This window comes from Schizophyllum commune (assembly GCF_000143185.2).
Source record: "Schizophyllum commune H4-8 unplaced genomic scaffold SCHCOscaffold_2, whole genome shotgun sequence".
NCBI lineage: Eukaryota > Fungi > Basidiomycota > Agaricomycetes > Agaricales > Schizophyllaceae > Schizophyllum > Schizophyllum commune.
Window position 1 is genome coordinate 1,674,242 of NW_026089539.1, and position 18,784 is coordinate 1,693,025.

Sequence of the window (18,784 nt, forward strand, 5' to 3'; positions counted from 1 at the left end):
ACGGGTCGGACTCTGTGTGTGTGTCGGTGGCGTGCCACGTGCGCAGCACGTGCTCATAGTTCAACTTCGCGCGCGCTGGCGAGCGACCGCCGTCTTGGCGATCCCTAACATTTCGCACGATCTACCGGTACACCGCAAGTGAATACGCATGTGAATATGTCCAATTTCTGCCACTGATGGGTTTTTGGAGTTCAGGTTCGCGCGCTGCGCCATCAGGAAAACAACATGCTCACCTCTTCTTCCACTCCAGCCTCGCAGGCGGCGCGAGCTTGACGTACCGATGATTGAGGCGGCGGCCTTGGCTTCGCAGCTACAACTCTTGAAACTCTGTACGACGATAGTCATTCGCAAAGTCCACGAGCTATGCGTTTTCCTGCCCGCTGGCGGCCTCGAACATGTATCCTGAAAAAGGTCGGCTATAAGGACAGGTATTTAGCTCCCAATCGTATCTCGCTTGCTCAAGACCAACACCCTGACCGCTCCGCAATCATGCCTCCGCCTTCAGATCATCCATGCCTGCACCTCCAGGCCGTTGACGTCCCTTTCTACACCGTCAAATACGACCCTGCAGACGGGGTGCCGCCCTGGGTTAGCGAGCGGCTGGTCCAGAACAGCAAGCAGTTCTTCTCCGTCACGAAAACGTATGACGAGATCTCGGTCGCGTTCGAGGACTTTGAGGGTGTGCCGGATATCAGCAAGGCGGAGGAGTGGCGGGCTATCAAGATCGCAGGCCCGATGGAGTTTGGTGAGCGTGTCTGCATCACTGTACGGCGCCCGTCCTGCGAAGGCTGATCTTGAACAATAGAGCGCGTCTGCCTAGGATTTTTAGGCCCTATTTGAAATTCAACGCTGAGTAGGATTCTCCATAAAATCTTTGGGAACGCGCGAAATCTTTTGAAGACCTCAAAGAACTTACGCCTCAGAATGACATCACGACCCGCGGTGAGTCCTTCCCGCTCGCTCTCCGCAGCGAGAAATGCGGTCTTGCCCTTTAGATCGCGCAGGGGGGTGGGTAACCCTCGTATGGACCCATCCCACCGCGCATTGGGGGCGCATGGTGTATACGAGACGCTATAGAACACATTCAGCACTGACCTCGCCACTAAGATATTCTTCAAACATTATGAGATCATTGTGGATATTATTGTGCTTCTTACAGGCTTTTCGTGAAAAATCATCGTGTAAAATCCTAGGCAGACGCGCTCTAATACGCGCAGATCTAGTGGGGGTTGTAAGTGAATTCACAGAGGCTTTGAAGAAGGCCAAGATCGGCGTCTATGTTGTGTCAACATGGTGGGTATATATGCTGGCTTACGAGAAGGCGTTGTCATGCTCATCGACGGTGCAGGAACACCGACTGGATCCTCATCCCTGCGGCGAAATTCCAAGAGGCTCAGGTCGCGTTGAAGAGCGATGGCTGGAGATTTAAGGAATAGATTGTGCTTCGGGTAGATAGGCAGCAGATCTGTCGCACTTGACATATCGAGACAATGGAGACAATGGCGGGCGCAGCTGGGTACAGACGGGCGAAGGTGTGAAAATGCCGACACGGTGGCGGCATCGGCCGGCCGGCGACCGGCCCCCAGCGCTCAGGCGTCGAGCAGCATTCCCCACCGCGCCCTCGTTGTCTGCGACGGTCGCCGGTCCTGAAAACGTTGTGCAGGCACCCCCCTCATCGTCAACCATACTGAGCCCGAAATTTGCCTGATAAACCAAGCGCGATCTGTGACGGCATGGACGCGGCCTCAGCAAGCACGAGCCGCGGTACCCACCAGACGCGCCCGACGCGCATTCAACCCACCCGCACGCGTCGCGGCGTCGTCGGCTTCGGGAACAATGAGATAGACCAGCAGATATTGGACAACATGGAGCGTCGAGGTGCGTTCATAATCATTGCCACCACCGCGTATCATTGACCCCTTGCCAGGGGACGGCGAACCACACATACCCCTCGGTACTGCCTTCTGCTTCACAACGGACGCGGACTTCGTCCCCCCTCCCGATGCGTCGACGAGCACGGGCATCAAGGTCAACTCGCTCGCCAACGAACGCTACTTTGAGCGACCGGAGGTCATCAAGGCATACCGCGAACAGCAAACCATTCAGATACCCGAGTTCGTGCGGATAGACGAGCTACCAGAGGGAAGTAGCCGCTTTCGACCCCGCGCAGATCTGGTGCGCTCAGTCCTTTGTCGTGACCCATGCTGTCCTCAATGACACCGATCCCCAGGGCGACTTCGACTCGGACGCAGTGTATGAGAAGCGACATCGCAAGTACGAAAACTTCGAGAAACGCATCCGCATGCGCGAGAAGGAGAAGCTCAAGCACGAGCAGTACAAGCTCAAGGAGCGTCTTGAGCAGATTCGGGGAATGGATCCGCAGGCCTTCCTCGCGCTCCCTCCGTCTGCATTCACCCCAATTCCGACGGAGTCGGCGGCAAGTGGTGGGGAAGAAGACGAGGAAGTCGCGATCTACGCCAGCGTGCCCGGCGCTCCCGTCAGCGGCGCGAGTCTTCACGAGGGGCAGCGCCGTCGCGCAGAGGTCGTTGCTGCCGCGGAGGAGCTGGCAGAGCGTTATCGCACTCTGCTTGCGCCCGAGAAGAAGAAACACGGCGTCAACAAGGACACACCGGAGACCCTCAGTGCTCGTCCGTCTATTGCACGCACAGAGACTGACGTTCCGCGGACGCCTGTGCCGACTCATCTTAATTGGCCCAAAACCACGCCGTCTTCGGCCAACGTTAGACGCGCCAGTGTCGCCACGGAGGCATCTGAGCCCAATGAAGGCCCTTCTCGGAAACGGCGGAAGGTCGCACCGTCTGAGGTTGCACCTCCTTCGTCACCGGTTACAATCGCTCGCACACCCTCCATCAACGATGGTGTCAGCACGTCACGACCATCGAGTTCAAATTTCTTGCAATCGACCGACTTGTCGACAGTGTCTACGTCCGTACCACCTCCCCCAGCGTCCGCGGTCATCCCCGCATCCCCATCCAATCCTGCCCCGCCTGCATCCACGTCGTCGACCACTTTCGCACCTACCCAAGCCCCACCGCCGACGCCCGTTCGGCCCGCACGTGCGAGAGACGAGGACGCAGCAGAAGGCAGTAGCGGTCGACCAGTGAAGAAGCAGCGAACGGATGCCAACGGTCCCAAGCCGACATCGCACAGAGAGGATAGTCACCCTCCTATCGCAGTCATTTCAGCCGCTCCTGAACCAGCGAAGGAGGTCACCGAGCCTCCCAAGTCTGCTCGGCCTGCATCGGGTCCTCGGCTTATATCCCAGAAGCTGCGCGACGAGAAATCACTCAGTGGGCCTTCCGCCACAGCCATATCACCTGCAGCTACGCCCCATGCTACCTCGACCACGAATGGGAAAGCATCAGCTCGTTCTGCGCACGCTGAGGCGCTCCCATCCGCGGATCTTCCATCCGTATCACGACCAACAACTCCCACCCCGGCGGACGTGCAACCAGGGCCTTCATCCCTCGCTGACGACCGACCATCTACCGACTTGCCGCCTGTCGAGTCGATTTCAGCTGCACTACCAACCACTGGGCGTGGCAGAGGCCGCGGCCGCGGCCGCGGTAGTCGTGGCGGAGGGCGTGGTGGGCGACCCCAGCAACTCACCTCTGCTTCTGCTGTAGATGGCCAGTCCGCGTCCGCCTCTGTACCTCCTGGCCCCTACCGCCCGCCCCCGACGTGCAAAATTGCGATGGCTGCCGGACGGCGCTCGCGCGGCGGGCGGCAGGTGACCGCGTTCGGGAGCAAGGTCGGCAGCACGGTGGAGGCGGACGTTGACTTCGACCTCCCGCCGTGGCTGTGGCCAAGCAAGGAAGAAGTCGACCAGCGTGTGCTTGAGGGGCATCAAGGGCTGCGGGAGTGGTTTGAGGCAAAGGAGAGGGAGGAAGAGGAGGAACGAAAGAAGAGGGAGGAGCGGGAAAGGGAGGCGGAGGACGTCGGTATCGACATTGAGGACGACGACGAGGATCAGGAGCCTGGGCAGGACGATGAAGAACCCATGCCCGTCAAGGAGCGGCAGCCATCCATACCGAGATGGGAGCTCAATCCGGAGGACGAAGGCGAGGACGAGGTGGACGAAATGGATGACGACGACGATGCAGAGACGGTCCGCATCCAGGCGAAGCCGGTGAAGAAGCGCCCCAGGAAAAACGCGAAGGCATCCGCGGCGAATGGGAAGGATCATCCGAAGACCACGAAAGCATCTGGGGCGAGGACGGGCAAGCTGGCCGTGAAAGTGGGCAAGGGCAAGGGCAGGTCGAAGCCACTCCAAAAGCGTATCAAATTGATGTTGACTGGTACGCGGTCGGAGCAGGAGGAGGAGGACGAACTCGAGTCGGAGGAGGATAAGAATCATGAGATATCGCATGATTTCTCTTGACGAGGACCCTTTCCCTCAATATACTTGCTTTCCGTCACTATTGCGAGGAGGGTGTGTATAAGGTCTTTGCACAGGTACGAGTGATTCCATTGCACTGTGCTTCGGAAAGTAAGTACTTCACTCAATGCTAGTTGCCACCGATGCTGTATGAGCCGATTGATTGAAGTGGGACAATCGATACCACATAGAGTCGCGCTGTCTATAGCTATATGAGATGCATGAGGAGGTGGTGATAAGTCGCGATTGTGACTGCAAAATAGGCAGGATCGTTTGTGGCGTACCTCGACTTTGTTCCCCAACTATCATCATCTCTTCGTGTAAGTGCCTCACTGTATGTAAATTGCGCTTCTATGTGGTTTTGCTCACGCATAAATAAGATCCTAGTATCACCCCAGCGCCTATTCCCACCATCTGACCCTCATAGTAGCCTCGCATAGGCGCCCGATGCAGAGACGCGTCGCCTTTTGAACGCCCAACACTCCTATATAAATCTCCTTACCTGCCCCGTACCCCCCATCTCACTCATCTCTATTGTCTTCACCTCATCCTCACCTAAATCATGGCCGGCCTCCCCCCACTCCCCAAGATCGAGGGCGACCTCGAGATCCTCATGGATGTCTTCACGCACGACTCGCTGAAAGAAGACGATGAGCTCACGCACATGAACGACGACTACGGGAACACTGCGCGGCTGCGCGAGATCGGCGAACGTGTCCTCGACCTCGCCGTCACCTTCCACTACTACAGTGACCGCCAGGACGGTGTGCTAGCCGCGGACCAGATCGTGGTGCGTGCGGCCTCACTCTTCGCGTCGTAGAACATGCTGACGTGAACGCGCCAGGCGCGCAGACGAGAGGCACTGTCGGATGACAGGATCAACCATTGGATGGACGCGTACGAGCTCAAGGGCAAGATCAAGGCCGCTCCTTCAGAGCGCCAGGCTGCGCGCTCGAGCCCCGTGCGCGCCCCTTTCCTCAGATCTTCGCGCTTATCCACTGACCCTTCGATCTACAGCAAGTCAACGACTTCTTCAAGAAATATGTTGGCGCCATCTATATCCGCCAGGGCATGGGCGTCATCCAGACCTGGATATCGCGCTTGCTAAACCCCGATGCCGAGCCAGTGCTTCCTCCAGAGGGCCGCGGGACGCCACAGCCCCAACGGCAGGGCTCGCTGCTGCAGGACCGGTCGATGGCTTCGCCGCCGCCGCCTCCTGGAGCCCCGCCACCGATGCCGATGGGCGCACCGCCGGGCAGCTCGCACCCCATGCACGCCAGTGGGAATGGGGTCTCGCTCTCCCTCATGAACCAGACCGCGATGCAGAAGGGCTTTGCCGTCAACTACGAAGCCTCTCAAACGGGCCCGCCACACGCGCCGACCTGGTCTGTTCGCTGTCTGCGTAAGTGCACCATTCGCCGTTACTTTCTTCCGCTCACGTCTTCATTGTAGTCAATGGGACCGAGTACGGCACTGGTACCGGAACATCGCAGAAAAAGGCCAAGGAGCTCGCTGCGCAGGAGGCTTGGGAGCGACTGGGCTGGGGCCGTAAGCTGTATTGATTTCGGGTCCGTGCCACGCACGCCTGACGCGCACCGCAGGCAGCAACTGAGCGTGTCCGTCGTCCGTGTTCCCCGTTCTGACCATCTTGTTGACAGGTTTCCGGCCCCAGTCCCAATGCTCTCATCTGCCCGGCATGTATCTTGACCTCTCGACATGTATCCTGATCTTCCTTGTATATCTCGCATCAGTTGTACCAGTATATAGCAAAACAGGTTGTATTCACAGTGAGGAATACAGGGGGGTCCTCCGTCAGTTACGACAGGTACCAGAAGAGACCATACGCAGCGATGAGGTAGAGGAAGATCTTGAGTTGGGGACTCAGCGGGTCGGATGATCCTGAGGTGGCAGGGGAATCGCCGCCGAGCGTGCGTCCCTGTCCCGCAAAGGCCCCGCCGCTCGCGCCAGCTCCAGACGAGTACTGACGTATGCCAGCCTCCAAAGCGCTGCGTGAAGACTGTCTCAGTATCGAGTAGGGAAGGAGAATGCAAGCACGCACGCTTTGTTGGCTCCCCGGACCTGGTGCACCTTCGTGTGTCCCCTCAGGAAGATGAATGTCGGCCTGAAAGCAGTGAAAGTCAGATTGTCGTACTCAAGAGAAAGTGGGGAGACGACCCACATCGCAGATATGCCATAGTGCCCAGAAACCTCGCGTGCAGCATCAACGTCGCACTTCAGGAAGTTTACGTCCTTGTACTGCTTCGACAGCGCTTCGTAGACTGGCGCAATCGCATGACACGGTCCACACCTAGCCCCGTATCAGCACGAGTGGTCTTGTGCTGAGGGGGGATGGGCAATGCACTGACCAGCTGGCATGGAAGTCGATCACCTGCAGTTCGAGGGAGCGGGGTGAGCGCCAGGCGAGTATCACAAGTTGCAAAGTCTGCGAACCGACAGCTTGTCTTTCGACTTGTCCAAGATTCCATTCAACTGAGAGAGGCTGGTTATGTGGGTGATGGACATGGTGGGGGAGGGTTGAGCGTGTGGCGCGCGCTCACTGGGAACAGATCAATGGTCTCGTCCACGTGGCGCTCGCGCCGCTCACCTCCGCTCAGCCACCCGCTCCTTTCCAGCCCCTATAGAGCTCTGTAGTAACATCATCTTGAGAGCACACATGACCGAGTCCAGCCAACCACATCGGTATACAATAACACTGACCCTCGCCAGCATCAGCATATAGCCATCACGCCTCCTCAGGCCTCTGAAGCCACCAGCGCTTCCAGTAACTTCCCACAGGGGCACAACAATGTCAACGTCAAGGCGGCATAGCCTCCATACCTTCGCCATGCACTCCCTCTCCGAACTGAAGATTCACATGCACCATCCCAGCTGACCGACAAGGGTGGGAGGCAGGAGTGGCCTAGCCCAAACCTGTCAGAGCCGCCTTTCACACGCTCACAGTTCACACTTCAAGAGCTTATAACTTAGGTTGCATGAGTGATAGACAGTAATACAAGACGATACGGGACATGGAGGAAGAGACACGGGGAACGTTGCATGAGCTTAGGCACCTGCAACAGCGAGTTAGCGAAAAGCCATCGAGGATCATTTACTTGACATACCGAAACCGTAGAGCGTCTTGCCGGAACGCTTGAGAGCGTAGACAACGTCGAGGGCAGTGACGGTCTTGCTAAGGGGACGTCAGACAACATGATACTGAGGGGATGCATACAAACTAACCGCTTAGCGTGCTCGGTGTACGTGACGGAGTCGCGAATGACGTTCTCCAAGAAGATCTTGAGGACACCGCGGGTCTCCTCGTAGATGAGACCAGAGATACGCTTCACACCACCACGGCGAGCGAGACGGCGGATAGCCTACGCAAGGCGTTAGCGAAAGGCGAAAGACACGCAAAAAGGCAGAACGCACGGGCTTGGTAATACCCTGAATGTTGTCACGAAGAATCTTGCGGTGGCGCTTGGCACCGCCCTTTCCGAGACCCTACACGACGGCGAGATAAGCTCGACGCACATCCTCAAAAACGCGTGGGGAACGCACCTTTCCACCCTTGCCACGGCCAGACATATCGAGTTTGAAAAGTGAGAGATAAAAGCCTACGCGAGGAGAGTGAGGGGTGGCGTCGACTACGTGCGGTCGAAAGCCAAGTGGTGGTCGAAGACAAGATACACTTCCTAGCGTGACATCGCGCTGGCGTCACATATATAGGCGCGTCGGGATCACGTGCCTAACAACGCGTCCACACGCGTCACGCGTCGCGTCGCGTCCTCGTCAGGCAAGGCAAAGCGTCGTTGACACAAGGATCGTGGCACAAAAGAGGGCATCATTCGACTGTTTTGTTCGTTCGCCATGTTATTGCATTCAAGACATGTGTATGTGTAGTCTTTACGAGTGAGAGGCGTTGGCTACGACTTGTAGATTCGTGCACGTAAATGCGTAGAACGAAAAGGCAACAGAAGGAACGAAGACAAGCCCCTCATGCAACATGCATGGGCTCAACCCTCCGACGCGGCTTGGGACCCAATGGCGTGATCACAACCGAGCTCGGCCGCACCCTCTTCCCATCCTGAGGCGTATGCACCTCCACAGACGCGCGCCGGTTCATGATCTCCGCAAGTTGAGCCCGAGGTATGATATGTCGAGGCATATGAATCGGTGTCGCTGTTGCCTGGTCCTTCGCGGACGACATGCCTATTGTCGCCGTTCCTGGAACAGACACCCCTCGGCGATGACGACGGATCGGCGACGACATCTCAGAGGCCTTGTTCTCCTTCTCCGGACGAGGCGAGCCCATCGTTTCTTCCCCTCGGCCCGTCTTCTTCGTCCCGTGCGACAATGTACGCTTATGCGCCATCCATCCGCCCTTGATGAAGTTGATCGGCCCAGACGGCGTACGCTTGTGTGTCTGTGGCGTCGACATGACGGGCACGACGCGAGGGGCACCAGGCATGGCCGGTACCTCCATCTTCTCTGCGATTAGCTTGGTGGCTACCGTCTTCTTCATGACCTGCATGAGGCCGACCTTCTTCCCCTGCATAGGATGGACAAGCATGGGCGAGCACGAGAACGTGATCGGCGTCAAGGTCTTCTCCCCCGCCATGATCCTCCCAGTCGCATCGTGACGACGGTCGTCGACCATGTAGTCGAAGCGCCACTTGAGCTTTAGCTGATCCCCAGAGGCACCACTGGGGTGGAAGGTCGCCGATTCGCAGCCGTGTATGGTGTAGACGCCGGTCGCCTTGAGACTGAGGTTGGCCTGCCGAGAGATGATATCCCTAGGCGTGCCGTTGTTGGTCATAACGCGGCGGACCACGGGCAGTCCATCCAGAGGCGCATAATGAAAGTGATACGCCTGCCGCTTGACTGGCATGAACTGAACGGCACCGCCTCCAGAGGTAGGGTCATCCGGATCGAGCGAGCGAGCCTGCGCAGAGTACCCTGCAAATCGGAAAGATGGTTCGGCTTCACGAAAACCTTCTTGGTCGATGACGATCTGCAACGAGACGTCTTTGAGCCAGGAGAGCGAGTCAGGCATAGGCGGACGAGGGGCAGGCGATGCCGGAGTCGGGGGCAATGAAGCTTCCGGAGGACCGCGGACAGGCGTTGACTGTGCCTTATCCGAGGGCAGCGGCGCCTCTCGATGACCAGCGACCTCCTGTGCGTCCCGCTGTTGCTTGCCCAGCGTACTGGGGCGCATGTTGTACAGAGCGACCGATCGAGAGAGCGTCGCGCGAGGTGGCGTAGGAGCGGGAGCAGGACAAGAAGACACGGAAGACGTCGACGGCGAAGGCGAGATCGGACGGCCCAGTATGAAGCTGGTCCAAGAGCTGACACGGCGAAGGGTCCCGGTGAGGCTGTCCGTGCTTCGCTGGCTCGGGAGATGCTCGCCACTACAAGCAGGCGACAGGTGACGAGGCGCCAGAGATTCGTTGCTGGGAGCGCGAGATAGCGACCGATTCAGCATATTCATGCTCGGTGTGGGCGACAGAGAACGCGGGGAGCCCGGCGCAGACATCGCCCCATCCCCTCTGGCGGTCGGGTTGTTGCGCGGGCGAGATAGAAGAGTGCCGAAGAACGAGGATTTCATAGGAGAGCTATCACAATGTCAGTCTCCACGCGGCGAGGATTCGGATGTCACTCAACGGCGAAGGTGAAGGGTTGGTGTTGTCCGATGTGAACGAAGCATCGCCGAAGGATTGGTCGAGATCCTCCTCCAGTCCTAAGAGCGACGTAGCTTGACCATATCTTGCTGAGAACGACGAGTTGCGGTGTTCACGGTGGTCTGCTAGGATATTCTGTCGAGGGCAAGGACCGAACGTGCCAACGGTCTCGACGGTCTGTACACTGTTGCTGGGGCGGAAAGTGGAAGTTGTGCTGAGACGCCGGGATACTTGAGCTACAGACGCGAGGGAGTCTTGGCTAGAAAGGTGGAATAGAATCGGGATGTCGCCGGAAGTACAGGACGGAGAGATTTGGCCATCCAGGGCGAACGAGATACTGGTGAACGACGACGAAGGGACAAGCGAGTCAAGAGCCTCCAGGTCGGAGGAAGACGGAGGGAGTCTGTGCCGGACATCTTCTGGCATAGTTTGGAACATGGCGGGGAGCTGTAGTGGATGATAGTGGATTGTGGAATGAAGGTGACGCTCATCAATTAGGCGCCTAAGTGCAGTACCCGGCAATCGGGCCGAAACACCGCAGCGCTAGGAAGAAAGCTCGAACTGCACCGGCTCCCCTGGCAATTCGTAGCAGCGACAAGGTAAACAGAAAACGAAGAGTGAAGCAACTATGATACAAAAATCCTTACAACACGACGTACTGAGCCTCAGAATATCCACCTTCGCCGTCATCAATCACGCAGGGAAGTCGCCGAACTCCCAACCATAGCATTCCTGTAGAGTTTGTTCAATGAATGGTCTGATAGCAAAGCAGGACTAGCTTACCCCTTCGCAGTCATCCTCAGCGATTGCTTCCGGAACATCCCTACCAACCTCTACACTTGGTGGCCATGGCTCGTTAAGCAGCTTCTCGATCACATTCACGATCGTATGTGTCCGTATGTCGACAGCCCATGAGAGGTTGCTGACGGTGTCGTAGACAATCGACTTCCCCAGGTGACAGCTACAACGGCATTAGTGATCGTAAAAGCAACACGCTGCAGAGATACGCACCGCGACTCCATCGCATAACCACCGAGAGCGCAGGACGACAGCACTCCATTGCAGGTCCCCATCGCTATGGGGTCGGCAGTATGGTAGACGTGCGTGATGTGATGCGTGGAGGGCTACAAAAGGAGTCAAGAGTCTGTCTTCAACAGGGCGAAGCGCAACTTACAGGCGATGGGAGATGAAGTCGGCCCGCGGCCATCTTCTCACCTGGCGACTCAAAGGCAACAACAGGAGCGCCGAAGGTCACACCTATGAGTCCAGCTAGCGCACCTACGCTAATTTGTTATCTCTCACGATAATTGAGAACCGTAAGGAGGGGCCTACCTCCAAGTGAATGTCCGACAACCCATATGTTGGAGTCAGGGTACAAGTATGTCAAGTTGTTATATAGGTTCTGCGAATGGTCAGTCAGCAAAGCATACTTCATCGCAAGACAGCTACGCACAGTGCCCACAGGATAGAACAAACTGTCTTCCGCCAAGGATTCCTGCAGACAGTTGATATCGCACTTCCCACCAGCACGATAGCAGCCGCACACAGGCGTCCACGTCCAATCAACGCGCGCGCAGCAGCAGCTGAAGAGCAAGTTGTCGTTCAGCTTGTCCTTCTTGGATGTAGGTCCCCCGCCACCAATGAAGGAGGCAGAGGTGCCTTTGATGGAAAGGACGACAGTCTTGTTGTCTGGGGTAGCAAAGACATGCCCGCGGAAACCGTCATCATCAGGCTCCCAGCCGAATGGATAGCTCTAGCAGATGCGACGGTCAGTGGACGTCGTAGACAACCGTAGAGCCACGCACCACGTTGTACTCTCCTCCCAGATCGTACCACTGCGGATCGTCCGGAGGCACGTAAGCGTTGTTCGTGATCTTGGCAAGCTGAAGGAGCGTCTCCCTGCTCTCTACATCCGGCCCCTCTACCTCGTCCTCGTCCCAGGGTATGTCTACCGTCTGCGCAAAGCGTACAGACGCCGCGCGCGCTTGCGAGAATGCGTCTAGGGATGCAGGTCTATGTCGTCGTGTCCTTCGTGATCGTAAGGTATAGGTGCTGTCCGCAAGGGAGGAGATCGGCGCGCGAACGTCAGCGAAGACGACCTGCGCGGAAGACGATACGGCGTGCAGTTGTCGTAGCTCTAGCCGCAGTACGTTGTCTGTGACCTCCTTCGGCTCATGGAGAAAGAGGGATGCGAAGGGGACAAAGAACTGGGCGAGGGTAGAGGGGAGCAGCATGTCGATTAGATACGCCGTAAGAGAGAACCTGGAGGTCGTGGCTTCGCGGGTATTGACGGGCGGAGAGTGGGGAGTATATGTGCGCCCCGAGGGAACCACCAGATGGGGACTTCGATGCCCTGGTGGAGGATGAAACTCGCGAACGGGTGGCTGATGCAAGAGCAAGATGGCAAGGCGCGACTGTTTCGGGAAGCTTGTCGGCTTGAAGCGGTCCGGTGCTTAATACGGGCTTACGTTCAGCGCCCACAACTGCTACATGCCCTCATCGCCTTTCCAAGTCTCTTTTCCAGTCCACGAGGAACGCGTACAGTCATTACTCAAGACAAGACTGCGAATGCACATTATTGTAACAGTATTATGCTGGGATAAGATACTTCAGGGCCTTTCACTTCTGCTGGCTCAAGACCGTCTCTATCTTCTTTTCCACCCGCTGACCATGCCTCAGCAGGCAGTAGTCCCCATACTCGTTCGCCCGCTGCCATACCTCGCCCGGCATCCACAACGCCCGCGTCGCCAGCGGTGAGAAGCGAGCGTCCAGGAACGGATAGCAGGCGACGCGCTCCCACTCCTCCAACAACGCGTAACGCGGCTCGAGGGGCGACTCCGATGGGTGCAGCGGGAAGTCCAGGTCTACCATGTAGTCGCATTGTTCGACGGATCCGTAATGACTGGGCTCCTCGATGTTGAGGTCGTTCTGATGGACGGGGACGAGCCGGGTGACGGGACGCGGCCAGAAGCCATCGAGGGCGCTGTTGCCATTGTAGTCCGCCTTGACCTGGTCTTCGCCAAAGTGCCCCGGAAGTAAGCCGGAGAACTCGCTCTTGACGAACTCCACGCGGACGCCGTCAGGAACGTGGTAGTGACCGGGGAAGCGGTGCCACTCCTTGCCCACGCAGAGGGTGAGGTTAAAGTCCTTGATGGGCGAGAGGTCGATACGAGGCATGTCCTTCTCGCGAGTGTGAGGCGGCAGAGGGGGAAGAATTCCGGTGACATTGAGGAGACGGGGAAGTTCCTTGTGCTCGAATTGGAAGTACGCCGACTGCGGGGCATGGTAGTAATACCAGAGCGCCATGATCCTGGAAATCGAGAGGACGCATGTAGCGAGGACGACCGAAGAGGAGAAGTTGCTGAAGATGGATGTTTGCGCGGCCTGGAAAGCGATAAGTATACGTTTGGCTCGCGAACGAGGGAACATACCCTATACGGTGAGTTCGTCGCCTTGATGAAGATGACCTCCATCCATCCCTTCACAAGATATACAGCTACGGCAGCGTTGAAGCAGAGCATCGGGTAGACCGGGTACATGAATCGCTCCTCCTTGTGCGGCTGCGCAGAAAGAATGCCGAGCCAGAGGTAGAAGGGGGCCAGACGAAGTGCCAAGCTCAGGGTCGGGTTCGCCTGGCGTTCATCGAGACGCTTGCGGTCGAAGATCTTCGTGAGGAGCAGGGCTGGCAGCGACAGCAGGGCAAACGGCAGCAGGACGTTGAAGTTGAGCAAGAGGTTGAGGATGTAGAAGCTCCACGGTTCCGTGCCGTAGAGCTCTGGGCCGCGTAGCGCGCCGCCGAATATGTTGTAGCTGATGATGTTCCAAGGGACGATCGTCAGTTTGCCATATGCCGCGGTGTCGATGGCAATGACGGGGATCTATAGACGGATGAGCGAAGTGAGTTGCGACATATTGCTTGTACGCACCGCGACAAGGCCGGCCAACAGGGTGTACGAGATAAAGCGGATCCAGCGATAGCGAAGCACGCTCGCGGTATCCTTGTGTGCTGTGTCCGATCCCACGACGAATAGCTCCTCGTACACAAAGGGTATGGCAAGCGCAAGCGAGAATGGCCATCCCACTATGGCGGCCGTTGCGAACAGCACGGTAGCAGCCAGCGTACGCCGGTTGTTCTTGATGCTACAAGGCTCCATAACGTAGGCGAATGCCAGAGTGCACGCATGCATGGCGAAGGACGAAGGCAAGAATGCTGGCGCTAAAATCAGTGCTACCCTCCACGATAACCATTGCGTACTGACCTGGAGCCGCATTCCACATTCCAGCATTGAAAGACAACATGAAGAACAGGTACCTTCCTACGCGCTCGTTGATGTGTGTGTACACAGAACGGTAGAAGTAGGACTCGATGAGGGTGGAGGCGAGGGCAAGGACTGCGCGGACTGCAAAGAATGCAGGACGCTTCGATTCTCTGTCAGCGTGCTCATAATAATTGTGAGGTTAGTCTTACCTTGTCAGGACCGATGAAGATCTTCGACAATTGGACGGGGAACCAGTGAAGGACGATGTACGCCCAACTGCGAATGGAGTATTCGGGTGAAACTTCCCAGGTCTGGAAGCCATAGCCACGGTCGAAGAGATGCAGCGGTTCCCAGAAGTTGAAGACTGCAAGGGTCCTTCAGTACAAGGGGTGGCTGCCGCGCAGTATGACACGCACCTTCGTCACAGTCAGTGATGTTCGCGTACATGGCAGCCGAGAAGCGGATGAGTAGCAGCCATCGGACTGCCCACGCAAAGTCTGGCGCCCATGGCCTTTTGGCAGATCTGCAATGGTCAAGTGAGTCTCCTCTCCCCTGCAGGTACTGTTCCGGGCGTACCTCCGGACCTGATCCTGCAAGATGCCGGTATGGCGCAGAGGACGAATGGTCGGTTTCTTGGGTTCACCTGTCTCCGGGCGACGGAAACGAAGTGTTTCTGTCCGAGGGGGACCAGCAACTCCAGAGGACGACATGGTGGTTCGTCTTCAAGCTGGCTAAGGTTCTCGCCGACGCGACCCGCGTCGGACGGCGGACGCGTCGCGCGCTCGGGTAATGCCGTCAGGCCGTGAGAATTTGGCGCGGGACCCACTTCAACTCCCGCATTCATCTTCTCGAGGTCCACTTACGACTCACGACTCATCGTCCTTCTTTGCATGCTCCCATGAAACGGCCGGTGTATATGAAGCAGAAGACATATTTCAGAGAGTGAGGAACAGGGCCAACATCGTAACACGAAATATCTCTGCGGTGAGTTCGACCCTCAATCTCCAGCGAGGGGGTTGCGTCCCATGATTAGAGCCATCTGTCAACGTCGGGCGCTTATCATCATTCAGTGGGCGACTAGTCGGCTTGAGACGTACTACTTCTATTGAGTCAAGCCGTTCTGCCGTGCATGTATAGGTCTACTTGGCTTGGCGAAGCGCCCATAATGAGTTCATGAAGACCTGCCTCATGTGTCCCGCTTTGGCACACAGTTCTCTCGTAATTGCTCATCATCGGTAACATGAATATATAGACGCCATGGACGACATCAAACGATAGCCCGTCTCACGCTTTGACAGCCGAGGGCGCTCTCTTCCTCCTGTCATCGACCGAGGCCTCGCACAGGCATGCCCCCAACCGATATCATCAGCGGCGACGATTTCCGGCAGATTTTCTCGGATGCGCTGACGTCCTTCTCGCCTCTCGCGACCCTCGTTGGCGCGGACTCCGCCAGAGCCTTCGCGCACGAGGTCACGAACAAAAAGCAGACCGTGTTCGCAACCCTCGCGCCAATCGGGGCGCTGGGCATGATGGCCACCGTCTGCAAGGCGTCCGACCTCCCTGGCGTCAAGGATCTGCTGGGTGCTGGGGACACAGACATCCTCGACGCGGCCGCAGACGTCGGGTGCTACGTGCTCTATGGGCTGGTTCCCAGAATGTCAAAACGCGGCGGCATTACCTGCAAGGGGCGCGAGGTGAACCGCGGCGTCGCAGCCTGCGCACTGGTTACTCTCGATTGGAACTTGGGAGAGAAGAAGATCGACTTCGAGCCCATGCGCGCCTTCCTGCGGGAATTCAGCGCAGCCACGGTCACCGGGCGCATTGAATGGGAATGCGACAATCTCAACGACCTACTCGCGAAGCTCAAGGATGTGCGCGACAGAATCTCTCAGTCTCTCGAGAAGGGGCCTTTCGACTCGGATAGCCATATGGCGGTCTACGAGGAATTGGAGAACGTACAAGGCGGACGTGGCTACGTGGAACTTCACTGGCCAAGTCCATCCTTACCATTGGAGACGCGACCGTACATTCTATACATATCCATCGGCGGGTTCCTCCTTATTTTCCTCGTCATCGCCGTCTTCACAGCATCACCGCTCCTCGATTGGCAGTCTCCTCAGGCGTCCGCTCTCCTCTTTGGAGGGCAACTCGTTCTGGGTCTTGCACAGACGCTGACGCACGTCATAATCAAGCGACTGCGTACGGTGAAATCTGTGAAGATACCTGCGGCGGGAGTTGTACCCGATTGGCAGCTCGTGGACAGCACCTGGTTCATCAACAGTTTGGCACGGCGCTCGCTGGGGCCATCAAGACGCGGCGATCACTTCCAACTTGGGCAGCACTACCGATTTTCGCGCCTCTTGATCACTCGATGGGAAGCTCTCTTGACCCTCTTCCTTCTCATCATCGGCTTCCTGGCATTTTACATCGGCGCGAAGTCGAGCGATGTCAGGACGGTCATCATCTTCATCTTCCTATATGTCATCGCCAACGGGAGCAAGGGGTACATCATTCACTTGGCCAACGTCTGCTACTACACGCCGCTCAACAACTTCGGGTGGCACATCATGACTCCGCCCCAGGACGAGAAATCGCAGCAAGGGCCCTGGTGGAGGTTCTGGAAGAGGTCGAGCGCGCGCAGTGACAACCGGTCTGCCGCATCCGACGGCGAGCACTCGGGATCTCCGCAAGAAGAGGAAGCTCTCGTCGACGTCCCGCCGCCAGAGCTTTCTGAAAAGGGCATGGGTCCAGCAATTCCTCTGCCAGAGCTGAAGACCGACGGCATATCCACTCATGACCGCGAAGTCACCGCGCCGCCAACAACTCCCGGCAGTATACATCACCAGCCCTTCTGGGATATGCCAAAAGACGCCCTCAACCCGATGCTCATCCCCCTGCCGCCATCGCACGACGGCACTCCGACGCCTAGCCAACGAGCAAGCGTCGTCTCGTCGATGCAGTCGAGAGCTTCGTCGAGTAGAACGCGCCATCGTGCTGGCACGCGGTCCTCGAGACATACGTCGTACACGTCCCTGAGGTCTGTTGGTGACCGCATGTATGGTGCAACCCTTCACGTCGACACCTCCAATCGTACGTGTAGTCTTCCTGGCTGTTGCTGTGACTAATCTGTGATAGCTAGACAGGCTATCTGCAATTCCATCTTCACGATCCGCATCGCACAAGTCGACCCTAACAAGCGGTTCCATCATCGTCACCGAAGAGGAAGACCTCGTTGCGGAAATCTACCCCGATCGTATACCTCTCCCTGCGTCGCGGCCTGGCTCAATAGCAGGACTCTCAGATGGCGCCAGACCTACATCACCGGTGTTCGCTGAACCCATACCCGGTATTGCCTTCGACGTCGAATATCGCCTCTACGCGAAGGTAGCCGTCCGCAACATGGAGGCCATCGGCATGTTCTACTTCTCTCGCACAGAGGAGTGGGCCATGGCTGCGCACGTCATCCATACTGTTGTCCGCCGATATCTGGGCGACATGGGATGGCAACATCCTGTGGGGAAAGAGCCTGTGTGTGAGATGGACTTCGAGGTCATGCGATCTGCCGAAGAACGTCAGCCAAAAGTTGTCCATGCCCTCCTCTTGATCCTTGTGGATGCTTTGAGGCATGAAGACGTGCGTATAGCTCCCTTGACTGTCGACCAGAGCCCATACTCATGACTTGCAGTTGTTCTGGTATACAGGGCAGGAAATATGCGCCATCATCATGGAGTGCTTTACCGACGCTCGGCATATCCCTTCCGAGCATCCCATGGCAACGGAGACCTGGGTGATCTGTGAATGGGTTTACATCGTATGTGGAATAGCGCTTCGTACTGAACCGCAAAGGCGCTAACGACCTGGACAGTTGACAAGGTTCCTCTTGACCGCCCAGGGTATGTACGGCTCCCGGAGCTTGATGCGGTCTATCGACTTGGTCATGGCAAAGCGGCCATACGATGATAGCGTTGTCTTGAATCCGATGCTGTGGGAGTCATCCGAAAGGGCTGCCGACGACTTGCGAATGGCTTTCAACCCGGAGTTCACCGCTGCTCCTCCGGAAGCGGGTCCGCCAGCGCCAGATATCATTGACGACGCTGTCGCCTCGCCTTCGTTCCCTGCGGAGCAATCACCGCCACCTATAACACCGTCTGTAGTAGTCTCTCATGACCACGATTGAAGGAATCTCTCGACTTTGTGCAAGCAAGAACCGACTCGAAATCACGGAGGTTGCTTGTCACGGTAGGGCAGTCCACTGAGGTATGTAGCGTCTTGCCGTCATGGACGGACCCAAATAAGCGTTCTCGGCGGTGATCCGACTCGACCTCTAAAAGGTTAGTCTATTGAGTCTGCCATCGAAGATCTGCCCGTCGCGGGAGGAGCTTCGCAGGCCTCGGACTACCGGTGCTTCTGCGCCTGTTTCATGCAAGGTGCGCTGAATGCGTTTGGCT

General features: G+C 57.3%; 10 protein-coding genes across 10 annotated transcripts; 4 read left to right on the forward strand and 6 right to left on the reverse strand.

The window, feature by feature from the left end:
* Positions 1–445: 445 nt before the first annotated feature.
* Positions 446–1,506, forward strand: SCHCODRAFT_02528960 (uncharacterized protein). Its single transcript, XM_003038705.2, has 3 exons — positions 446–751; positions 1,218–1,293; positions 1,349–1,506. The coding sequence occupies exons 1-3, from the start codon at positions 490–492 to the stop codon at positions 1,434–1,436; spliced, it is 426 nt and encodes a 141-aa protein (XP_003038751.1). The 5' UTR covers positions 446–489; the 3' UTR covers positions 1,437–1,506.
* A 72-nt stretch (positions 1,507–1,578) lies between these two features.
* Positions 1,579–4,633, forward strand: SCHCODRAFT_02610780 (uncharacterized protein). The gene is made up of 3 exons (XM_003038704.3): positions 1,579–1,878; positions 1,928–2,175; positions 2,231–4,633. Exons 1-3 carry the CDS (start codon positions 1,734–1,736, stop codon positions 4,400–4,402), a joined length of 2,565 nt encoding a protein of 854 aa, XP_003038750.1. The 5' UTR covers positions 1,579–1,733; the 3' UTR covers positions 4,403–4,633.
* A 328-nt stretch (positions 4,634–4,961) lies between these two features.
* Positions 4,962–5,961, forward strand: SCHCODRAFT_02489798 (uncharacterized protein; the record flags this gene model as incomplete). Its single annotated transcript, XM_003038703.2, has 4 exons — positions 4,962–5,189; positions 5,244–5,360; positions 5,417–5,801; positions 5,852–5,961. The coding sequence occupies 4 exons, from the start codon at positions 4,962–4,964 to the stop codon at positions 5,959–5,961; spliced, it is 840 nt and encodes a 279-aa protein (XP_003038749.2).
* A 51-nt stretch (positions 5,962–6,012) lies between these two features.
* Positions 6,013–7,113, reverse strand: SCHCODRAFT_02610789 (thioredoxin-like protein). Its single transcript, XM_003037371.2, has 6 exons — positions 7,005–7,113; positions 6,851–6,956; positions 6,766–6,788; positions 6,579–6,707; positions 6,459–6,521; positions 6,013–6,405 (listed from the first exon to the last, which is right to left on the reverse strand). Exons 1-6 carry the CDS (start codon positions 7,073–7,075, stop codon positions 6,216–6,218), a joined length of 582 nt encoding a protein of 193 aa, XP_003037417.2. The 5' UTR covers positions 7,076–7,113; the 3' UTR covers positions 6,013–6,215.
* A 259-nt stretch (positions 7,114–7,372) lies between these two features.
* On the reverse strand, positions 7,373–8,098 carry SCHCODRAFT_02610792 (histone-fold-containing protein). Its single transcript, XM_003037370.2, has 5 exons — positions 7,958–8,098; positions 7,829–7,900; positions 7,640–7,776; positions 7,522–7,589; positions 7,373–7,470 (listed from the first exon to the last, which is right to left on the reverse strand). Exons 1-5 carry the CDS (start codon positions 7,982–7,984, stop codon positions 7,463–7,465), a joined length of 312 nt encoding a protein of 103 aa, XP_003037416.1. The 5' UTR covers positions 7,985–8,098; the 3' UTR covers positions 7,373–7,462.
* Positions 8,099–8,262: 164 nt separating this feature from the next.
* On the reverse strand, positions 8,263–9,949 carry SCHCODRAFT_02610793 (uncharacterized protein). The gene has a single exon (XM_003037369.2). The coding sequence runs from the start codon at positions 9,885–9,887 to the stop codon at positions 8,394–8,396; it is 1,494 nt and encodes a 497-aa protein (XP_003037415.2). The 5' UTR covers positions 9,888–9,949; the 3' UTR covers positions 8,263–8,393.
* A 65-nt stretch (positions 9,950–10,014) lies between these two features.
* Positions 10,015–10,515, reverse strand: SCHCODRAFT_02565559 (uncharacterized protein; the record flags this gene model as incomplete). Its single annotated transcript, XM_003037368.2, has 1 exon — positions 10,015–10,515. One exon carries the CDS (start codon positions 10,513–10,515, stop codon positions 10,015–10,017), a length of 501 nt encoding a protein of 166 aa, XP_003037414.1.
* A 116-nt stretch (positions 10,516–10,631) lies between these two features.
* Positions 10,632–12,492, reverse strand: SCHCODRAFT_02684249 (alpha/beta-hydrolase). The gene is made up of 7 exons (XM_003037367.2): positions 11,883–12,492; positions 11,531–11,830; positions 11,410–11,479; positions 11,252–11,355; positions 11,089–11,201; positions 10,861–11,038; positions 10,632–10,809 (listed from the first exon to the last, which is right to left on the reverse strand). Exons 1-7 carry the CDS (start codon positions 12,309–12,311, stop codon positions 10,771–10,773), a joined length of 1,233 nt encoding a protein of 410 aa, XP_003037413.2. The 5' UTR covers positions 12,312–12,492; the 3' UTR covers positions 10,632–10,770.
* A 79-nt stretch (positions 12,493–12,571) lies between these two features.
* SCHCODRAFT_02610799 (glycosyltransferase family 22 protein) lies at positions 12,572–15,233 on the reverse strand. Its single transcript, XM_003037366.2, has 7 exons — positions 14,913–15,233; positions 14,753–14,859; positions 14,546–14,700; positions 14,337–14,496; positions 14,004–14,287; positions 13,509–13,955; positions 12,572–13,461 (listed from the first exon to the last, which is right to left on the reverse strand). The coding sequence occupies exons 1-7, from the start codon at positions 15,044–15,046 to the stop codon at positions 12,697–12,699; spliced, it is 2,052 nt and encodes a 683-aa protein (XP_003037412.1). The 5' UTR covers positions 15,047–15,233; the 3' UTR covers positions 12,572–12,696.
* Positions 15,234–15,682: 449 nt separating this feature from the next.
* SCHCODRAFT_02662933 (uncharacterized protein) lies at positions 15,683–18,513 on the forward strand (the record flags this gene model as incomplete). Its single annotated transcript, XM_050346518.1, has 4 exons — positions 15,683–17,426; positions 17,476–17,969; positions 18,022–18,147; positions 18,202–18,513. The coding sequence occupies 4 exons, from the start codon at positions 15,683–15,685 to the stop codon at positions 18,511–18,513; spliced, it is 2,676 nt and encodes an 891-aa protein (XP_050202207.1).
* Between the last annotated feature and the right edge of the window lie 271 nt (positions 18,514–18,784).